Here is a 20,168-nt window from a genome sequence, read left to right on the forward strand (position 1 = left end):
AAAAACAGCAAGGAAAGCTGTCTTGTGGACTCTGCACCGCCACTGTGGGCTGCGGCCAGCTGGGGACTGGGCTGAGAGGCCGGTGTCTGTGTGGGGAGCTCTGCTAGACAGCCTGGGTTCTCTGCAATAATTAAGAACTATGTGAGAAGGAATGCACCTACTATCTGGAGACTGTAACTGTAACCCCTCTCTACATTACCTCGATAATAAAAAACAAAATGAAAAGAATAATTAAGAGCTATGCCCACTGAACACAGGACCCCAGGCTTGATTAACCCTGCAGACGCTGTGGGAAAAGGACAGTGATGAACTTGCCAGCCCTGTTCTTAATCAGTGCTGAATTCTGGTGAAATTAAGACAGACGTTCTAATTTATGAAGACCCCGCTTTCAAGACTGGCTAGAGAACTTCATGATGAACCTTACTTGTTGATAAGATTTGGGCTGTAGTATTGGTTGAATTTATGACTCTTATTTGTATACTCCTGGGATAGCATGATAACATATGGATGCCAAAGCTCACATAATCATGTGAAAACCAAGTCAGATCCTGTCAAAGAAGTGATCTGATGATAAAAAACTCTCCCCTTCCTAGCAACATTATTCATCACACCCAAATAAATCTCACGTTCATACAGAGCCACAAAGGGAAGTTGTCTAGATGGATGTTACTTTTCTAGAGACATGGGGAACATTTTTTAAAGTATTTTTTTCTTTCCTTTCCTCCATTCTACTGGTAAATAATTATGTTGAGTCAAAATGGCTGTGACTCCCTTTTTCTGTCTCTAAGCTATGAATAATTAAATACACTGTGAAGACGGTTTGAGTAAATGTAGATACAGAAGGAAGGAACGAAAAATGGATTGCCTGACTTACATAACCTCTCTGTATATCATTTTTACAATAACTATATATATATATTTAAAAAAGAATGTAAGAAGGAGAAAATGAAGGAAGCACCAAGGAAGCATGAGAAGAAAGGGAAGAAAAGGGAGAAGAAGAAGGGAGGGCGAGAGGAAGAAAAGAATGGGGGGAAGAGAAGAATGGGGAAGGAGGGAGGAAGGAAGAAAGAAAAAAGGGAAAGAAGGAAGGGAAAATGCAGAGGAGGAAGGAAGAAAGGAAGGGAGGAGAGGAAAGGAAGGGAAGATCACTTCTCTTGTGTTGAAGAAAGGAAGGGAGGAGAGAGGGAGGCAGGAAGGGAGGAGAGGAAAGGAAGGGAAGATCACTTCTCTTGTGTTGAAGACAAGACTTCTACTTTTTATTCCACTCTGTTCCTCTTCTTGGATGATTCCTGTTAGCCTGTGGACTTCCCTTCAGATATTTCTGTACCTAAGGCTCTCCTAAGCAAGTGTGTGTGGGGGGGGGGGGCTGGGGGGTGTCGTTACGCCTCAAATTCACCTACCCATCCTTTGTCCTTGGCATCTTTCTAGGAGTGGCACCCATTCTTCTGCTCACCCATTCTTCCCAACACACACAGATTCACTGTGATGATGATGACAGCTCATCTCAGGGTCTCCATGTACAGAAATGCCTTTGAAGGGTCCCATATTATTAGGAGTCTTAATAATGTGTTTTGTACATCTATGTTTTGCTAAAAAAAATCTTTAAAAAACCAACCATATGTACTTAAAAGCTAGATAATTATTTTACATAATAAATAATTGACTGTTGATGAGTTATTTTAGCCAAGGAGAAGTTGTGTTGGATATATATTTGGGACCAGGAGTTTGGCCTAGTGGTAGAGTGCTTGCCTAGCATGCACAAAGACTCGGGTTTGATTCCTCAGTACCACATACATAGAAAAAGCCAGAGGTGGTGCTGTGGCTCAAGGGGTAGAGCTCTAGCCTTGAGAAAGTTCAAGGACAGTGCTCAGGCCCTGAGTTCAAGCTCCAGGACAGACCAAAAAAAATGCTGGGTATATTTTTGATCTGGATTTAGTGGATTGTGACTTCTGTGGTTCACAATCATTTCTATATAAAATGACTTCTAGGCATCTTTGCCACCCCCAGAGTCTCCTGCCCCACAGTCTGCCCTGAGTGTGACATCAACACTATAAAGTGACAGGTGGAGTAGATGGAAGAGTGTAAAGGATTATAGCCTAAATGCTACTTCGTGAAAGATCACTCTGATATTACAGCTCAGACATAAGAAAAGCTGTCCAAGAAATTCCTCACACTTAGAATTATAATTCTAAACATTTGCACATTCCCTGATTGAGTTGTGAAGCTGAATGAAACTTTTCAAGACTATCTGTGCTGGAAAGCAAACAGTAATCAACTATGCTGTAGGAAAAGGTAGACTGATCTAATAACCTTCATAGAAAACATTACAACTACTACAAAAACATTACAAATGGTATTCTCAATCCTAATTTTGAAGTGATAGTGTTGCCTGTTTTTATGAAGTGGTTCCTTCACATTGCATGAACTCTAAATTCACTTCTTTTCTACATGTCTGTTTACAACATTTTTTTTTCCTGAGTCCAAGAATATTCCCTCCATTCAACCACTCTCTTGGCTCTCAAGTCCATACCTCCACCCTCGTTTTGGCTCTCGGGCTACCACCTTTCCCTCTCCCTGTACCAGAATCACCCACCTGGCCCTCCCACAACCTCGGCCTCCTCCATGAAAGACGAGAGTCAACCTTTCCAGTTCCACCTGCTTTTCTTTTCTTTAGACTCACAAGAAGCATGCTCTTTTAGTCACCCGCTCTCCCAGCCATCAGTCTTTCCCTTCTTTTTAAAGTCAGTTCTCTCTTATCTTCACCTTGTGTCTAAATAAGATGAACCTTTTTTCCTAATTCATTTCTGGAAGCTCTGAATTATCGTAGGCATGCATTAGTTGTTTTCATAATTCTATCTTGTTTCGCATGTCGGACGGCTTTCCCGTCATAATGATAAAGGCTATTTTAAGGGAATCCATTCTTTCTTCAACCCACATTAAGCATGCCTTTATAGATAGAGAATTTTTACGTAGAGACATTTCTGAGAGCAGCAGACGTGTACCTCAAAGAGATGACTATGCCATTGGTGGAGTTGTTTTCCCTCTGTTTCAAGCATGTTTATTAAAGGGATATTTCCTGTTTCATCATGAGGCATGTGATACTCAAGAGCCTCTCCCCTGGTTCTCCCCTCAGGAAGAGAGGGAGGAGATCACACCTCGATCACTTTTCCTACACTGTGCTCACGACGCTAGACTTCGGAGAGCCGTGGAGACAGACAACATTTATTTTTCATAAGCCTGCCCAGCCTTAAAACAATTTGCTATTTCTTTCCACCAATGATTTATTTAAAGTAGGTCTCTGTGACCTTTGCAGGGTAGAAATAACTCCTGTTAGCAAAAAGGCAGTCCGGCCAGCTCTCTCAGGTTGCTGCTGCTGTGTGATTTTTTTTTATTGAAACATATTTCTTCAACTTTATGGAAATACATAATAGTAATTCAATACATGTTTATAATGTGTGATAATCAAATCAAGGTACTAAGTGTTTCCATGTCCTCAAACATGAATCATTTTTATATGTTGGGACTCTCTTCCCAGTCATTTTGAAATGCACTGTAGTTAGTTTTAGCCAATACTCTACTATGATAAAGAAAAACCACATGTTTCAGTTATAGAGTTTTTTCACAGTGTTATTCCTAGAAAGTAGACTTTATAGGGTGTATGATTTCCCATACAGAGAGTTCTTTAGTGGAGAAAGATTGGGGAGAATGATGGAAGGGTTGACATTGATCATAACCTGACTTCTGGAATTGAAATGGCTTTGTATAACCACCTAATAAAAATAAATGTAAAATGAATAAAACAGGAAGCATTAAAATACTTATGAAAAATAAAATATTACTGGTGAAATAAAACATTTAACCAGGGAATTAGATAAAATGTCCATGACTATGTAAGAAATAGGCTTGAAGAAAAATAAAAACTCAAAACTGGAAAAAAAAGTTCTTCAGACTCACACCTGTAATACTAGCTACTCAGGAGTCTAAGATCTGAGGATCACAGTTCAAAGCCAGCCCAGGCAGAAAAGTCTCCCTGAGACTCTTGTCTCCAATTACCCACCCAAACACTGGAAGTGCTACGGTGGCTCAAAGTGGTAGAGCACTAGCCTTGAGCAAAAAGAACTCTGGGACAGCGTCCAGGCCCTGAATTCAAGCCCCATGACTGGCCAAAACAACAACAACAACAAAAGTTCTTGGTTGAGAAGGCTTACTTAAAGAAATAACTTAACTGCCGTACTTATATAGGATCCACATACGTGTCTCATTAGAGAAAAAGAGGATGTAAATATTTTACAATGAATTATGTGGCTTGACATCTCAAGTCACATGCACTTTGGTCCCACTTAGTTTAGTGCTGACCTAACATGTGTCTATAAATTATGTGCTTTAAGTGAAGTCGTCGTTGAAGCCTAAAAGGACAGAGTTCCGAGGGCCTTGGGTGGTGGACGTGCCCAGGTGGAGGCGCCTGCTGGACAGGCATGGACTCCTCCTGTCGCTTCCTCCGTGCTTCCCTTCCATTCCACAGCCACACCTAGCTTTTGTCAGATGCGCTGTAGTCCATGGGTGAACGCAATGCGTTGTCCTGCATTCCGTGAGCCTCTCAGGCAGATGAGTTGCCCCCACTTGTAGAAGCCCTGACTCACTGCTGGCCGTTGAAGAGAACAGCTCACTCTCACCAGAAGCTTAGGGTTGGTATGTGGGGCAGAGCACAGCACAGTTGCATAGACCTGAGTCTTTCCCGAGGGTACATGGTGTGAACTCTGGGCAGGGGCGAAACTGAGTTTCATTGTGTCGTACTCAATTGGCCTCCTCATCAGTGGAGAGAATCACTTACCCTTTTTGCTGAAGTATTCTGTGCTATACAATCCTGTGAAGAGTAGGAAAACATTTTCTTTTCCTTCAAGAGCCCTGAAGCGATTATTTTCACTTTATTTTTTCACTTTGTACTGACTATTTTTGTTAGTAATTTTAAATAGCCTGTAAGTACATAGGTGTGTATAAAATTGCTATTTGTATTGATTTATTGATTAGTGATGGGCCTGGGGCTTGAACTCAGGGCTTAGGCACTGTCCCTGAACCACAGCTCCACTTGTGGCTTTTTCTGTGATGAATCGGGCTGGCTTGGAGCTACTATCCTCAGATCTCAGATTCCTGAGTCACTGAGATTCCAGGCATGAGCCACTGGCACCCAGCTTAAAAGTGCTATTATTGAATGCATGCCATTTTTCCTATTTTGCATAAGATTCCTGGGCACTGCCAGGGTTGAGGACATTTAGACGTTGACTATGCCTTGCACATCGCAGATGATGAGCAGAGGACTGGAAGTTGTCTCCAAGGCCTGTCACGCGTGCATTTCCTTTTCTTTCACAGGCGTGTTTAGAGATGGGCAGCAGTGTTCCTCTTCATGGCCCGTCCGGGGCCTCATCTGCAGAGAGGCCGACCTCGTAGTCCTGGTTCTCACCAGCTCCGACGTCACCTGGGCAAGCCGGAAGTTATATCCCGTTGTCTCCGTGACTAGCGGTTTTGTGGACACATTTAGCCGTGCCCAGGCCAATCCTGGCTGCTCTACCTCTAGCTCTGGGTCTACTTTCTATTCCATTTTACCTGCCGGGCAAGTCACCAAAGTATGCTTTGAGGATCGGACCCCTCCAAGGTTGCAGTTTTTCCTCCTGGGGAACGGAAATACCTCCAGACTTCTCTTGGCTCTATTCTACCATGAGCTCCAGAGCCCCCACGTTTTCTTCAGGGGAAGTCTTGTTCCGCCTGTTGCCGTGCAGTCAGTTTCCTCATTGCTCGGGGAATCTGTGGGCGCCAACTATTTCAGCGTCATGGACAACCTCTTGTATGTCGTCCTGCAAGGAGATGAGCCCATCGAAATATTCACAGGGCTTTCCATCCATGTGGCCTTCACAGTGAATATCGCATCCCCAGGGCCAGGCTGGGAAATCAGGACCTTGGAAAGACTAGCCGGTTTCCTGCAGATCCACCCAAGTCAAGTCAGACTCATCCACGAGATGCCTGGCAATGAGGAGACCTTAAAAATCATGGCTGACAACAGCGCCAAAAGAAAGCATACTTGTCCCCCTGTGACCTGCGCCGGTCGTTCTAGCAGAGTCGGTCAGCGGAGAGCACTGGCAGTGGAAGTGGAATCCCCCGGGAGCTGGCCAACTACCAGGGTGGAAACTGCCTCAAAAGTGATCGTGGCTGAAATTGGTGATCCCCTGACAGGAAGGAGCACTGGAGAGACCCCATCCTTGTCCAGTTCTGAATTGCAGAATTTGGCTCACCAGCTCATCACCGCTCAGCAGACTGGGGAGCTGGAGGCCACTCTGAATGTGACTGTGGGGGCTCTGCTGGTGACTCAGCCACAGGGAGGCGTGGGGTAAGTGCTCCCTATCCCGGCCCCCAGTGAGGGCCCCGCGCCTCCGTCCATGTTGATGTATCCATGTAGATAGAGGCTGCTAACGCAGAACCACCCAGCCCGTCTGCTTTCGTAGGTGGGAAGGACAGCTCCAAGAGCAAGCCAAAGGTTTGACTGATGCACTTCAGTCTCCTTACTCAATCCGCAGACGTCACGACTGCGCCATTTCTCTCTGGGCGGACAACTTGATTTATTGGTGTTTTAGGGTGAAAATCACGTAGGAAGACATTTTTTCCCCCTTAAGTAACTTGCTTTGATAACCCATTCTCTCTTGGGATGAGTGAAGCCACGGGCCTGTCTGTGGGGCTGTGGCTCTTATTTGGGGGTGCTGCTAAGAAGCAGCGAGCTGCTGCTCAGGGCAGAGTAATTAGTGCCAGACTACCTCCAGAAGACATGAGACTGACTACAAGTGAGATAAAAAGACACCCCCTTTCCCCAGGGGAATGTCCAGCTAGTACCTCGGTGGCCTCGTCACACAAAGAGCCATCTTTCTGAGTGCACTAGCACTGGTTTTCTGGTGTATCTTCTCAGTGTTTGCGATGGAAATCGCGATTCTCCTTTCTCTCAACACACCCCTTTATACATGGACAATGGAAAGAAGACTCTTAATAACTTGCTTTGGTTCTGGTTTAGCTGAAGGGCTTCAGACATTCTTAGCTTAGAACAAACCAGTACTTATCGTTCCTGATGTTTCATAGGAACCTACTGAGTTTTTTTTCTTTTTAAATCTAGCCACCACACTTTTATTCTATTGGTATATTATTGTATTATTATCCATGGTGATGTGAAACACCAGAAACTCTTCGGAGGAGTGTATCTTAGCTTATGTTTACATTCTATTACTTCCTTTAGCCTAATTTCATTTAGGTGTCACTGTTGCATTGTACGTGTATTCTGCCTAGAGAGGAAACAATGAATCGTTTAATCATCTTCAGATTTATAGTATAGTACAGCATTTCTGATGGGTGACCATTAGCAAATGATTGATTTCTATATTACACATATGAAAAGACTTAGTGAACACTCCAACTAGCAGGAGAGAAAAGTCGATATGTGGGAAACAATGGAGGTGTGTGGGAAGGAAAATCCAGAGAGGACTGGTGGGGAGTGGGGTGGATCACAGAGCCTGACGCTCTGGTATCACGAAGAAGTGACAGCCGTATTTCTGCTTCATAAAAAACTGCTGAACGTGTATATTATATTATTGATTTCCTGTTGCGATGTATTATATTTCTTCTCTTTCTGTCTCTCTCCTATTATTTTAAGGCAAATTTTCAAGACATAAGGCAAAAAGTAAATCTTCTGAAGATATAGGAAGGGCATTTATAAAACAGATCTGAACAAGTCTCTGTAGAATAAGAACTACTCTACCCTCCGGAATGAAGTTAGCACGTCTCTCCGTGTTCTAAGAGTTGCAGACTGCGGTAAACAGCCTTGAAACTCTACCCAATCCAGACCCCAAGGACAATTGTGTTTCCATCCGCTTTGGTCAGTGTCGATGAGGACTTCCACGGAAGTCACTGGCGAGCCCTCTGCCAGGGATGACAGACTGGAGGCAGAAGAATGGGTGTAGGGCCACAGGGCTTCCACAGAAAGGTAGCCAGGTTCTCCAGAGGCTTCTCTTGTTCATTTAATGGGACTACGGTCTTTCTTTCTTAAGGAGGCCACATTGGGCTTTTGTACTGCCAGGAGAATAGTCTTTCAAGAATCTATCAGCTTGTGGAGGAAAATGGAGTTGTTGTCAGTCCACTTTTAAGCCAACAGCATGCCATGAGGTCACCTCCTTATCCTCCTCTCCACAGGCGTCTGACTTTACATTCCCAGGGCTTTGCTCTTGGTCCCATGTACCCACTTTCTCATTCACAAAACTTTATTGACCTCTGTTTTCATGTGTTGTCTTCTCTCCCGTGTTCCTCCTTTTTAAAATTGACATTATTTTCATTCATGTTTATTCTTTAGGCCATTACGGTGGAGTTGGTAGAGGGAGAAGAGGTAAACATGCATTCAATCTTCCCTGCTCAAGATGGAGGTTCCTGAGTAGGGTATTATTTCTATTCATATATTTTAGTTGATGGGAAATATTTCACATGGTTTGTTTGATTTCAGGAGCAACTATACATTTATTAGTAGTAGTAATTATTATTATTTTGGTGGTAGTGGTTGTGGGGCTTGAATTCAGGACCTGGGTTCTGTCCCTGAGCTTTTTCTCAAGGCTGGCACTCCACCATACCACTTTGCGCCAAAGCGCCACTTCTGGTTTTCTGGTGGTTAACTGGAGATCGGGGTCTCGTGGACTTTGCTGCCTGTGCTGGCATTGAACTGCGATCCTCTGACATCAGCCACCTGAGTAGCCAGAATTATAGGCGTGAGCCACCAGTGCTGGACTGACACTTACGGTTTTGAAAGCCTCTCATTTCTGTCTTTTTTCTTTTCCTTTCTCTCTCCTCATTCCAGAAACAAAAATTTCCATATAATATTGTCACTTAGTAAAAATTAAATGTATTTACATTTCTTCAAGAAGTGTGGCTATTGAAATGCTCAAGTTTTCAGCAGAATTTTGGGGGTCGATGCCCAAAGAAATGCTTCTTCAGCCCTTAGAACTTAGGATACGATTTATGATTTATGAGGACAGTATTTCCTGCCACAGTTCATCTGGGGATAGCGAGATACCCGTTCTGGAGTAAGGTGGGCCAGCCAAGCATGCACACTCCGAGGAGAATTTACTCCTGCCACAACAAGCAAGGCAAAAATGAATAGCAGAGAGAGTCTAAGTGTAAAATAAAAGTGGCTGGCATATGTATGCAGTAAAAGAAGGCTTGCAGGCCGATGTGTTCCCTAGAGTGGATGCCAGTGAGGAAGCAAAGCCTTCGGTGCCACCACTATGGGGAGAAGACTTCTGCCATGACCTGAATGGGCTTGGAAGTGGACTCTTCCTCACAAGCTGACCCTGAATGGACCTGTTTAGTCTCCCGTCCCATCCCTGGAGATCGGATATTCCTGTGCTTCAAATCAGTACAACTTTGTGGCTACTTTGGGCAACAACAGAACACTAGTAGGTGATCACTGTGCCCTGAACATGATTAGGGTGAGGGAGGGCATGACGGTGTGTAGTGCACGCGTGTGTGTGCATTTTTGTTGCATCAGTGTGTACCCGACCGTATTGACGTGGGGTGCCTACTCTCTGGAAGGAGCACAGTATGGCGTGGGCCTGAAGTGACCGGGAAATCCAGGAGTTTCCACAGGAGATTCAGGTCACACAGCAAGTCTTATTTTTGACCCTGCGACCCCCAGGTCTCCCAGACAGCGGCTTTCTAGGAAAGAGCTGGTTAAGTTATGCAACACACCGTGTGCAGGACAGGAGGCTGTTCTTTCTGGATGACTTTTGTGTGCCCAGCCTGGCTCCTTCCTTCCTCATGATAAAGCTACAGCTTTGCCACTAAGGAAAATTTGATACCATCTCTTCTTTTTACTATTGTGGCAAATTCACTGCTTTCCTGAGTTGAGCGAAAGGCAAAATTATTGTCCTAATATTTCATGTATGGTTTGGGAGGAAAATGAGATCTCTGCACATGTGAGTTTTTATTGTTACACAATTTAAATGGCTAGTTTAATCATTAGCACATTTAAAATCTCTCTCAGTGAACTTAAAAAAAATGAAGAGGGTGTAGAGTAACACAGAGCATTTACATCATTATATGATTCGGGTCATTATTAAAACTATTAGTGTATTTCATGGGGCTATTTTTTTTACAGTGATGAGCTTACAGACTATTGTTTTTATACCATTGGTCTAACTTCACTAAATCTTTGATTCTTATCTGTAGTTTATACTCTCGTCTACTACAAGGTATTAATTGCAGTCTATTCTGCTGCTGATGTGTCTGCATCCAGCAGTTTCTGGCCCAAGTTAAGGTTTATGTGTGTATGTGGCCAAGTTCTAGGTCGGTATGATAGACTCAGTGGAGCTCGTGCTTCTGTGGTCTCCTCAAACATCATTTGAGCAGGTATCATGTCCAAAGTGTTATGCTAATGTTATATAGCTGTGTATTATATGCAAATATTCTGTTATCTGGTTCCTAAGGAGGTCTAGACATTTTTTAAATTATTGCATATTTAAAAACAATCTTTAGGAACTACATGGGAATATGTTTTGTCAAATCTTATTCCATCTGTCTCTGTTCCAAGAAAGTAATCCCAACAATTACTCTAGGTTTTATAAAAATAATGTGACTAGGGGCTGGGAATTTGGCCTAGTGGTAGAGTGCTTGCCTAACATGCATGAAGGCCTGGGTTCGATTCCTTGGTACCATATACATAGGAAAAAAAAAACCAGAAGTGGTGCTGAGGCTCAAGTGGTAGAGCTTTAGCCTTGAGAAATCCCAAGGACAGTGCTCAGGCCCTGAGCTCAAGCCCAGGACTGGTAAAAATAATGTGACTATATTTTGTCTATATAGTATTGATTATGTATAAAAGGTTCACTTTATCATTTTATTCCTAAGTAACCTGCACTTTTCACTCACATTAATCAAACATACCCAATTAAATTCTTCTTTTAGCAAGGCCTTGAGTAGTTTCTATTTTCTTCTTGCCTGATTATGATGCTTATAGTTCCATATATCAGAAACCTGAAATCTGATTATTTGTGTACAGCCTTAAAACACGTAGATTCAGATTGTATTCATAAGATGCTTTGTTGGATGCCAACTCCTGTGTACATCTATTTAAAGACCACACACACACACACACACACACACACACACACACACACACACATACACACACACACACGTGCACACATCTAGTTTCCATTCTTCTTTATAAAGTATTCATGGTTAGAGTTATTATTTTAAATAATTTATTGATTAAAAATACCTGTCCTCCCAAAGTTTGCATTTAGTTGCTGTTGTTGGGAGCTGTGCCTTATTTGTTCTGTGTCTTTGCACTTTTGACCTATTGAAGCCTATGAGTAGGGGTCCTCAAACTCAATTTGCAATAATAACTTTCAGAACTCACCTAAATTCGGTCGTACAAAGGGCAGAGAATGCACCGGAAGCTGGCCAGGTGGGGGGCGGGTGGTGGCTTTATGGAGACAATCAGCCGTCTTGGACCAGAGGATGGGCAGACAGCATGCTGACTCAGCAAAGTGCTAGTGTCATTGTAAAATGCACTGAGGGTCTTGCAATGTGCCAGACTTGCAACTGTTAGACTATGTATGTTCCCAGAGGAAATGATCCCATCACAAGGCATTCCTTCCACCCATCACTGACAGACCCTAAGGGAACCTTAGGAGCCACGAGGACTGTGAAATGTAAGTGAAGGGTTCTATACCGCTCTGGAACATAGCCAGGAAGCTGATTCTTGCCTTACACCTCCTTGTGTTTTATCTTTGCCTGTCTCTTAGTGCCTTGAGCAATGTCTGCACGTAACAAGAGGCTGGACCAAAGTTTGTCAACTGCAGTTGACTAGGGAACTTATTTTAATCCATATATACTATATCCATATATACTATGCTTCCTTATTTAGCCTATTTAGAACAAGAGAGCCCCACAATGGTTGGGATACTCCGAAACATCCAGTCCAACTATGAGGTTCTTGTATAGAATCCAGCTCATGGCTTCGAGGAGAGGGCTGGGCCCGTCTCTCTAGCCCTCTTCCTCATCTCAGCCCACAGCAGCAGGACCAAACTGAGAAAATCCACAGGATGTTTTTGCCTGGTGATGCACTGCGTCATACAAACAGAAATAGCCCCAGCCTCTGGACGCTAACCATTTCAGATCTAGTGGGTTTGAGGCCAAGTGTTGGAAATGAATAGTGTGCACTCTGAGCTGGGAAATTTCTATATTCTCTCGACCTTTCTTCTTTATCTTTCACTTAAGCACTGAGAGGGAGAAAGAATTCTTTCACATCACCCATTGGGGATTGGAAGCCGTTAAGCGGTGGTTAAACCTGGAAGGGACAGAGGGAAGTTTCCTCCCCCATTTTTTAAAGTTTGGCTGTGGGTCCTTCTGCCTGCAGGCTACAGTCACATTAGCAGTTGGAAATTGGATAACGACAGCACAATGACAAATCCAGGTTGCTTGCAATAAGTTGCTAATCCCTTTGCTTTAATATTGGAGCAGCGTGTAATGATGTTTGGACATCACTCTGGTTTGCTGACGACCCCACTGGGGCCGGCAATAGAACCTTACAAGTGTCTAACAAGGCGTCAGGTGACTCCGGTCGTCACAGCAACGGACATTGGAATCTAATCTTCCCTCCATCCCTTCTAGCACCCAATAACGCCTAGATTATATAAGTGGCCCATCATTGCTCTGTAACTTGAATCAATTAGCGTTAATTCGCACAATGCTATGATGTATTGTGATCACTTTCATCTCAGGGAAGGGGGAGAAATTGCCATAAGTCACCTAAAATGAGGTTGTCTGTGGCGCCGAGGTATTAATTGGGTGTCCATATTAAATGCAAAAGGAGCCCCATCGTGAAAGGAAAGTGGATGAGTGACTCTCTTGGCTGCTATTGACCTATCAGGAGAAGATGGTGCCCTTTTCCTCTGCTTTTATCTATTACAGTTTTCCCTATTGCGTGTCAAGTTGATGTATTATAAAAAATTCATTTGGTGACCTTTCACCCCCTCAGCAGATTAAACAATTTCACTGGGATGGCATCATTAACAGGACCCTGCATTTAATGATAATTTCTCTAAAAGGCCACGGAGATTCGATTTTAAGCTAACAGATTTATTGCACTATTATAACATATCGTAAAAAACGGTACCACCTACGGTCAGGTTGTGGGATAGAAAGTGTTTGAGAGTTTATGTGGAGCTTAAAGTGGTATTACCTTGGGATCCACTGTGGCAGCCAGCCTTGCCCTCCAGTGAGAGGCTGTTTACATGTCATAAACTTGAAAGTGTGTCGGGCGGGCCTTTGTGTGGGTTCTCAGGCAGTCGTTTGCCATCCTTTCCTCTCTAGACACCAGTGAACTCATGTCAGATTCTTTAATAGCCCATCGGTTTCTTTAACCCAGACGGCTGGCTTGTCTGTACCTACCCCTCATTGAAAAAAGATTTTTTTTATTAAAGACTAGTGTAGGAGATAGAACCGGGATCTGGTAAGAATATTGCACTTTTCAAATAGGGTGGGAACCATGGAAAGACAGAATTATTAGCCTGGGTTTCTGGAAATCTGGTTTAAATAGTTCCCTTTAAAATGTGAAAGGAACCCTAGCCATTTAGGCTAAGCAAAGTAGTAAAGGATGGCCGTGGTGGCACTGGATGAATTCCCACACAGGGGAATGAGCACAGAAGCTGGGGTTCAGCTGGTAGAAGACCAAAAGGGGTTCCAAGACCACCCGTTGGGCTCTATATCCACCATCAGCAATTTCCAGGGCACAGGGAAGGTATTCTGGAAACTTCAGGTTTTACTATCCATTCTCTTTGTTCTTCCATTATTTTCTATGTTTACCCGATATAAACCATCTATGATGAATAGATACTTCTTATTTCTCCTTTACAACTATTTAATTGGAGACAGGGTAGGCTACTGTTTTATTTGTCTGTTTTTGTTTTTGCTTTTTAGTAGAAAATTGTTAGAACGGACCCAGGCTATTTTGAGAATAAGTCACCAATCCAGAAGACCTGAAATCTAAGTATCCATTTGTAATTACCTAGTGTGGCTGCAATTCTATGTGTATGACACATAATAGGCTCGACACAATACTTAAGTGTATAGTGTTATTTTAATAAAGTTGGCTCCATTAGCCAACATGCCAAAACTCTGGTTGAAAGGTGCTTTGAGTTATGAATTATATACCTGTTCTAGTAAGTTTAGCAGTTAACATTCTTTGTGCAAATCCAGAAGCAGTGTGGCTGCTTGGGTTAACCACCTAGGACCTTGGTCTGTAGTTAACTAAGAAATGCAGTGAGTTTATACCAGGAAAATCTATACTACTAAAATGATACACAGTTATTGCTCACTGAATACAAGTGTTATTCTTCACAACAGCTCCTTGCAAGTAAATCACTCATCAAATGCCACCGTTATTAGATCCCTTTAGTGGAAGAACCTTCAAAGAACAGAAATAGGAGATGGTGATTATCATGATTAAGTATGTGGAAGAGTGCTCTCCTGATCTCTCTCCTCAGTTGTGTCTAGCAGTGCCATCTTGGTATTGTGGAGCTGGCTACAGTGGAGTTACTTACACCACAAGAATTAGAACCAGTTACCAAGCAGGGTATTTTTTGGGGGAGAGTTTAATAGCACACTAATAAATAGATGTGCACCCTCCAATGATTTTAGTTTGATAATTTTCTGAGATTTTTTTCATATATTTTTTATTGTAATTAATAGAAGGGTTACATTATATTTGCCAGATAAGAGGTGCATTAATTCACATACATTGATATTCTTTCTCATGTCTTGGTCCCCATTTCCCTCCCCCCCTCCACTGAGAATTTTTTTTATGTCTGATCTTAACACGAAGTGACAAAAATACAAATTCAGAGTTGAAGATTTTTCCACACCCTACTTCATCCATGTTTATTGTGACCAAACAAAACTATAAAACATGTCATTTGTCACGCAGAGTGGTATGACATTTCTAGAAACGTGCCTAAATACCCATGCAAATATTTTCCGTGGAAATAGTGCGCCGTGGAAACGACTATTGCAGTGATCGTGTGGTTGTCTCTTATGTGTCTTTGTGTCTGCCAGAAATGAAAGCGGACTGGGATCTGGGAACTTGGTGTATGTTCGGCCCTATAGCCTCTCAGTCGTGGTGCAGCCTTCTGACGGAGAAGTGGGGAAGGAGCTAGCAGTGCAGCCTCAGCTGGTTGTCCTGGACAGGCAGGTGAGTACCGCTGAAGACTCCTACCTGCAGCGCAGGCGGTAGGACTCTTACCTGCAGCGCAGACGGTAGGCCTCACTAACACTCTTCCAGGCTGTGTGAGTCGGCCTCACTAGTTTTGCCTTTTTGTTTCCTCGCATAATGCTAGGCTCACGCTCCGTGGCCTCCATGTCTATTATTTTTGTACTTGTAAAACATTCTTCTGACACCACCCTTTCCCCTCTCTCCCTCGCTTCCAGAATCGAAGGGTGGAGTCGTTGGGGACGCCCACAGCGCCTTGGATGATTTTGGCTTCCCTGGAAGGGACAGCAGACTCAGTGCTAAAAGGCAGGTGACTTGGCAGAAGCCAGTTTTCATGATTACACCGAAACGCTTGGTGTAGTTGTAGCTTTGTAGAGAAAAGAGGCTTATTTGGACTGTGGGTGTGGAATTCAGGGGCCGGCATCTGGCCCATCCTTCTGGGAATGCCCATGTTTGTTTGCTCACTGGCCTGGTCTCTTGCTGTGTATAAAACACCATTATTCAGTCGTGAGGGCTGTGAGCAGTCACGTAGCTCCTGAGAACTGTATGCAGTGGTGGTGAGTCTTGTCTCTTCTGCCACCTACATTGATCTTCATCCTGCATCAGCTCTTACAATGTCCGAAGGCCCACCTCTCCTATTCGTATGGGTTCTCTCCTTTCCCCTCCCTCTATTTGTTCTTATATAAAGATGTCAAATTGCTCTTATGAGCTCTCCATGTTAATGAATGCTCATGCACACAGATTTTGTGATTGAACTCAGGTTTTCTAACATCTCTGTTGTGTTCAGCTCATATCTTTTGTTTCCTATAAGGTTGCACCTTATCGACTCTAGAGAACAGAGCTGCCTCTTGACGACACCATTGCATGTTGTGATTAAACATTTCATAGCTTCAAACCTCTTACTGTTTGATGCACGTTCTTATCAGAGCTGTGAATATTCCTGCTCTCTCTTGTCAAGTTGTCTGGACTGTGAACTCCCTACTTTATCTGTTTATGTGGAAACCAAATCTTTCCAACCTTTCCACAAAACCCATTTTCTTCCAAAGTTCTAGAACCTTTTCCTCCACTGCTTCCTATATAGAATTCATGTTTTACATACCAGGTAATACTGTCTATTGTGGGGGAAATCTCTTCATAGTTCTCTCTATGCCTGTGAAACCCAATTTTACTCACAATGGTTAAAATAACACCTATACTGCCAACTCATATTATTTTACTTTTGGCCATTTCTTTACCTAAATAGTACACTCCTTAGAGGGTAACAATGTTCAAGAAATGATGTACTCACTACCTTACAAATGTAAGTGTAACCTCTCTATACATCACTCTGATAAAATAAAAACTCCTTAGGGTTAAACTCCTAAAGAAAAAGATTAGCTTTCCACATTCCCTGTAGCTGTGCTCAGGAGCAAACCAGATCATTAAGAAAGCCAGGTAGCTGAATGCTGGTTGCTCATGCCAGCAATCCTAGCTACTCAGGAGGCTGAGATCTGAGGATCCCAGTTTGAAGTCAGATTGGGAAGGAAAGTGTGTGTGACTCTTCTCTCCAGTGATCCACTCAAAAGCCAGACGTGGACCTGCGGCTCATGTAGTAGGGGCTAGCCTGAAGCACAAAAGCCCAGGGGCAGCTCCCAGACCCAGAGTTCAAGCCTAGAACTGGCAAAGGAAAAAAAGCAAGAAACAAAAGAAAAAAGAAAAGGAAGGTAAAATAATCAACCAAGCTCTCTAAGGGGTACAGCCGCTGGAAACTTTAGAAACCTGCCCTAGGAGCGTTGAGAGCTATCTGTTTGCATGCTGTTGGTTAGCTAACTTTTAATACCATATTCATGCGCTTGGTATTTGTGTAGAGAGAATGCTTAGGATTTAGAAGTACCTCACCTTTTGACCTTGATATAGCAGCATCAGAAATATTTATAGCCAGTGTTTTTCATGTTGCAGTGACATTTATAAAAGATAACGTCACGTGGCATTAAAACTTACCTTCTCCGATGATGGAATTCTTAACTAGCCACACACAATTCTTACCTTAATTATCCTCCAGACCTTTACACAATTTCTTGCCTTCCTCGTGCTCCACACCTGAGTGGGCTCCATGCCCTGTCTCTTCTCCACATCACCACACGCAGTCAGTTACATGAATGCCTTTCCCTTCCTAGGACTTCTCACACGCACATTCCGTGTCACTCCGCTCCTGCCACTTCTGCCCCGCCCTTAAGTAATACTCCTTCAATGACTCGAAGGATGTCTACACAGACAGCTTAGGCTCATGCTGTGGCTCTACATACCGAGGACAGGCAAGTGTTTGTTCCACCCATACAAAGCTATACTCAAGCCATTGGCGCAGTTAGACTGGCAACATGGCCTTTGCCCTTTTCGAAACATCCAGGGAAGCTGGTGGCACACACCTGTCATCCCACCTCTGCAGGACGCTGAGCTCTGTGCATGGCCACACCAGCCTGGGCAGGAGAGTCCGTGAGCCTCTCATCTCCAATCAATCCCAGGAAAAGTCACAAGTGGAGCTGGGGCTCAAGTGGTAGAGCACCAACCGTGAGCAAAAAAGCTCCGAGACAGTGCCCAGGCCCTCAGATTATGCCCCATGACGGACAAATAAAAGATCCATTGAGAAGCAGAACGAGAGAGAGAGAGAGAGAGAGAGAGAGAGAGAGAGAGAGAGAGAGAGAGAGAATGTGTGTGTGTGTGTGTGTGTGTGTGTGTGTGTACACGCACATTTGTCACAAAGGACAGAAAATGTGTAGTTTTCTAATCTTAGGATGCTCAGACTACAAAAATCCTAACATCTCTTTCATATGATTGAAAGTTCTTTTAAATCCCTCATAAAATATTCCTCTTTAACTTGACAAAGAATAGAACCAAACTTATTTGGGATGACTCAACTAAATTTTTCTAAGGATCTCCTGGAGAAAAATCAGATCAACTACAAGACCATTTCTATATGTCTCATGTAAATCTTTTAGGCTGAAATTTAATTTTCAGGTTTTTTTCCTGATAGTAAACTCTCTGGAATGGGAAAAGATGTTATTATCATAAAAGTACATTTATACAGTTCAAGACAATCATTTAAAGGTCCTCTATAGCACCTGACATTTGATTGTAGGTCATAATTGCAGAAAATATGTTTTTAAAGATGATACATCAACAATACTGCTGGAACTGTTTGTTGGCATTCGCAGCAAGGGGTGGGGGTGGTTAAAAGTTGTAGGAAAGCTCTGGTATTTTAGGAGCCATAGTTTCTACGGAATCACATCCAGGCATGTCCTGGTAGCCATGTAATTGATTTCAGCCCACCACCCCATCGAATCCCAAATGCCCTCTGCTTGTGCCTTGTTTAGAAAACCTGCTTGATCAGACAGCTTGTCAAGGGCATTTGTATATTTCATAAAAGCAATTCCCAAAGATTTGATGGACCCTGGAGAGAGAGAGAGAGAGAGAGAGAGAGAGAGAGAGAGAGAGAGAGAGAGAGAGAGAGAGAGAGAGAGAGAGTGTGTGTGTGTGTGTGTGTGCGTGCTATCCTTGGCAGCCACTGCTTCTGCTTTGGGGCACATATGCTTTAAATCTGAGAATATCATAGATCTCTATGAGAAACTTCGTGGAGATCTCCAAGGCAAGCTGGTATTTAACGCAAACGAAAACCCATTTGGTGCTGAAGCACTTTCCATTAGGCAGTTTGGCGGCTGTTCTCGGAGGCAGATTCACTGTGCTGGGCAGACACACTGCTATTAAATGCTGCTTTGTATTCTTGTAAAGATGGGGACAATAAGGATGTTTGTCAAAGGAAAAACTGCAGCAAACGATTTCGTGTGGAACATCTGTACACGGCAGTTCATTGTTTGCAAGAGTTTATTGACCATAATTTTGATGCATATAGGTTTTTAAGAGTAGAAACTGCATTTATCTTGAGTGCCTACCATTTATTTGAGTCTCTTGGCTTATTTATTTCTATTTTTCTGGGCTTTTTATTTATCTTAGGACTCTGAATAGATCAGAGAAATGATGTCTCCAAAAAAGGAAGTTTTTCCTTTGCGCTGCAAAATTGATGAGCAAAGACATCATTTTATACAAAAGGATGAAGCAATTGGATTGAAAAATGGAACACTAAGCATATTACGTCTTCATCATGCTTTTCAGCCTTTGAGATTGCAGAGTAGTTTATAAACTTCCAGACAGGGGGGGTCTTCCCACTTCTTTCCCGTGAATAACCGCCATGCCGACAGCTCCGGAGCAAAGGGTAGCAACTGTTAATTAGCAAAATAATTTAGGGGAAGCCAACTCAGAAGACGATTTATGATACTGGGAATCGGTTCCTGTGTTATCTCCTTTTACTGTACACTCGGATGATTTATTGTCAGGACAAGTGAGATTTCATTTTTCATTTGATTTGGGGAAACTGAGGCTCAAGGCATCCCAAGCGGTGATAGCCAAGAAGCCAGCCATAGTTTGTTGATCAGATGCTGTTATCCTGGGCTGGTCTAACTTGGTTCCACTGAGTAAATACAGATCCCCCGAATAAAGATGCGGATCCCTTAGGAAACTAACATCATTAAGATTTCATTAAATAATATTTGGGTGGTTCCACGGCTTGAACCCAGGCCCTCATACATTTCCCTGCACCACAGGCTTAGTACTTGGATAGATTTTTAATAACAAATAGTCAATATGTAGTAGTGGTTAAGATAACAAAATTTGAAACTCTAATCAATTTGGGCTGTAATGCTAGCACCAGTTAATTTATAATTTAACATATGAATAGTGATAATGGCATATTTTATAGTTATCATATATTGTATGCTAGTGTATATGATTCAATGTCAGTATAGGGTCACAGTATTAGTCTGTTTGGAATTATTTGGTTCCAGGACTTGTCTAG

At 42.9% G+C, this 20,168-nt stretch overlaps 1 protein-coding gene across 1 annotated transcript in view; it reads left to right on the top strand.

Annotated features, from left to right (window-relative positions):
• Pkhd1 (PKHD1 ciliary IPT domain containing fibrocystin/polyductin) overlaps positions 1 to 20,168 on the top strand; it is a 262,115-nt gene that overhangs the window by 227,650 nt on the left and 14,297 nt on the right. The window contains exons 63-65 of the mRNA XM_090356513.1: positions 5,368 to 6,379; positions 15,130 to 15,265; positions 15,502 to 15,589. Coding sequence (XP_090212639.1) covers positions 5,368 to 6,379; positions 15,130 to 15,265; positions 15,502 to 15,589 — 1,236 coding nt within the window. The remainder of the gene's footprint in view (positions 1 to 5,367; positions 6,380 to 15,129; positions 15,266 to 15,501; positions 15,590 to 20,168) is intronic.

Source organism: Megascapheus bottae, chromosome 22 (assembly GCF_031878675.1).
Source record: "Megascapheus bottae isolate mThoBot1 chromosome 22, mThoBot2.hap1, whole genome shotgun sequence".
NCBI classification, from domain to species: domain Eukaryota; kingdom Metazoa; phylum Chordata; class Mammalia; order Rodentia; family Geomyidae; genus Megascapheus; species Megascapheus bottae.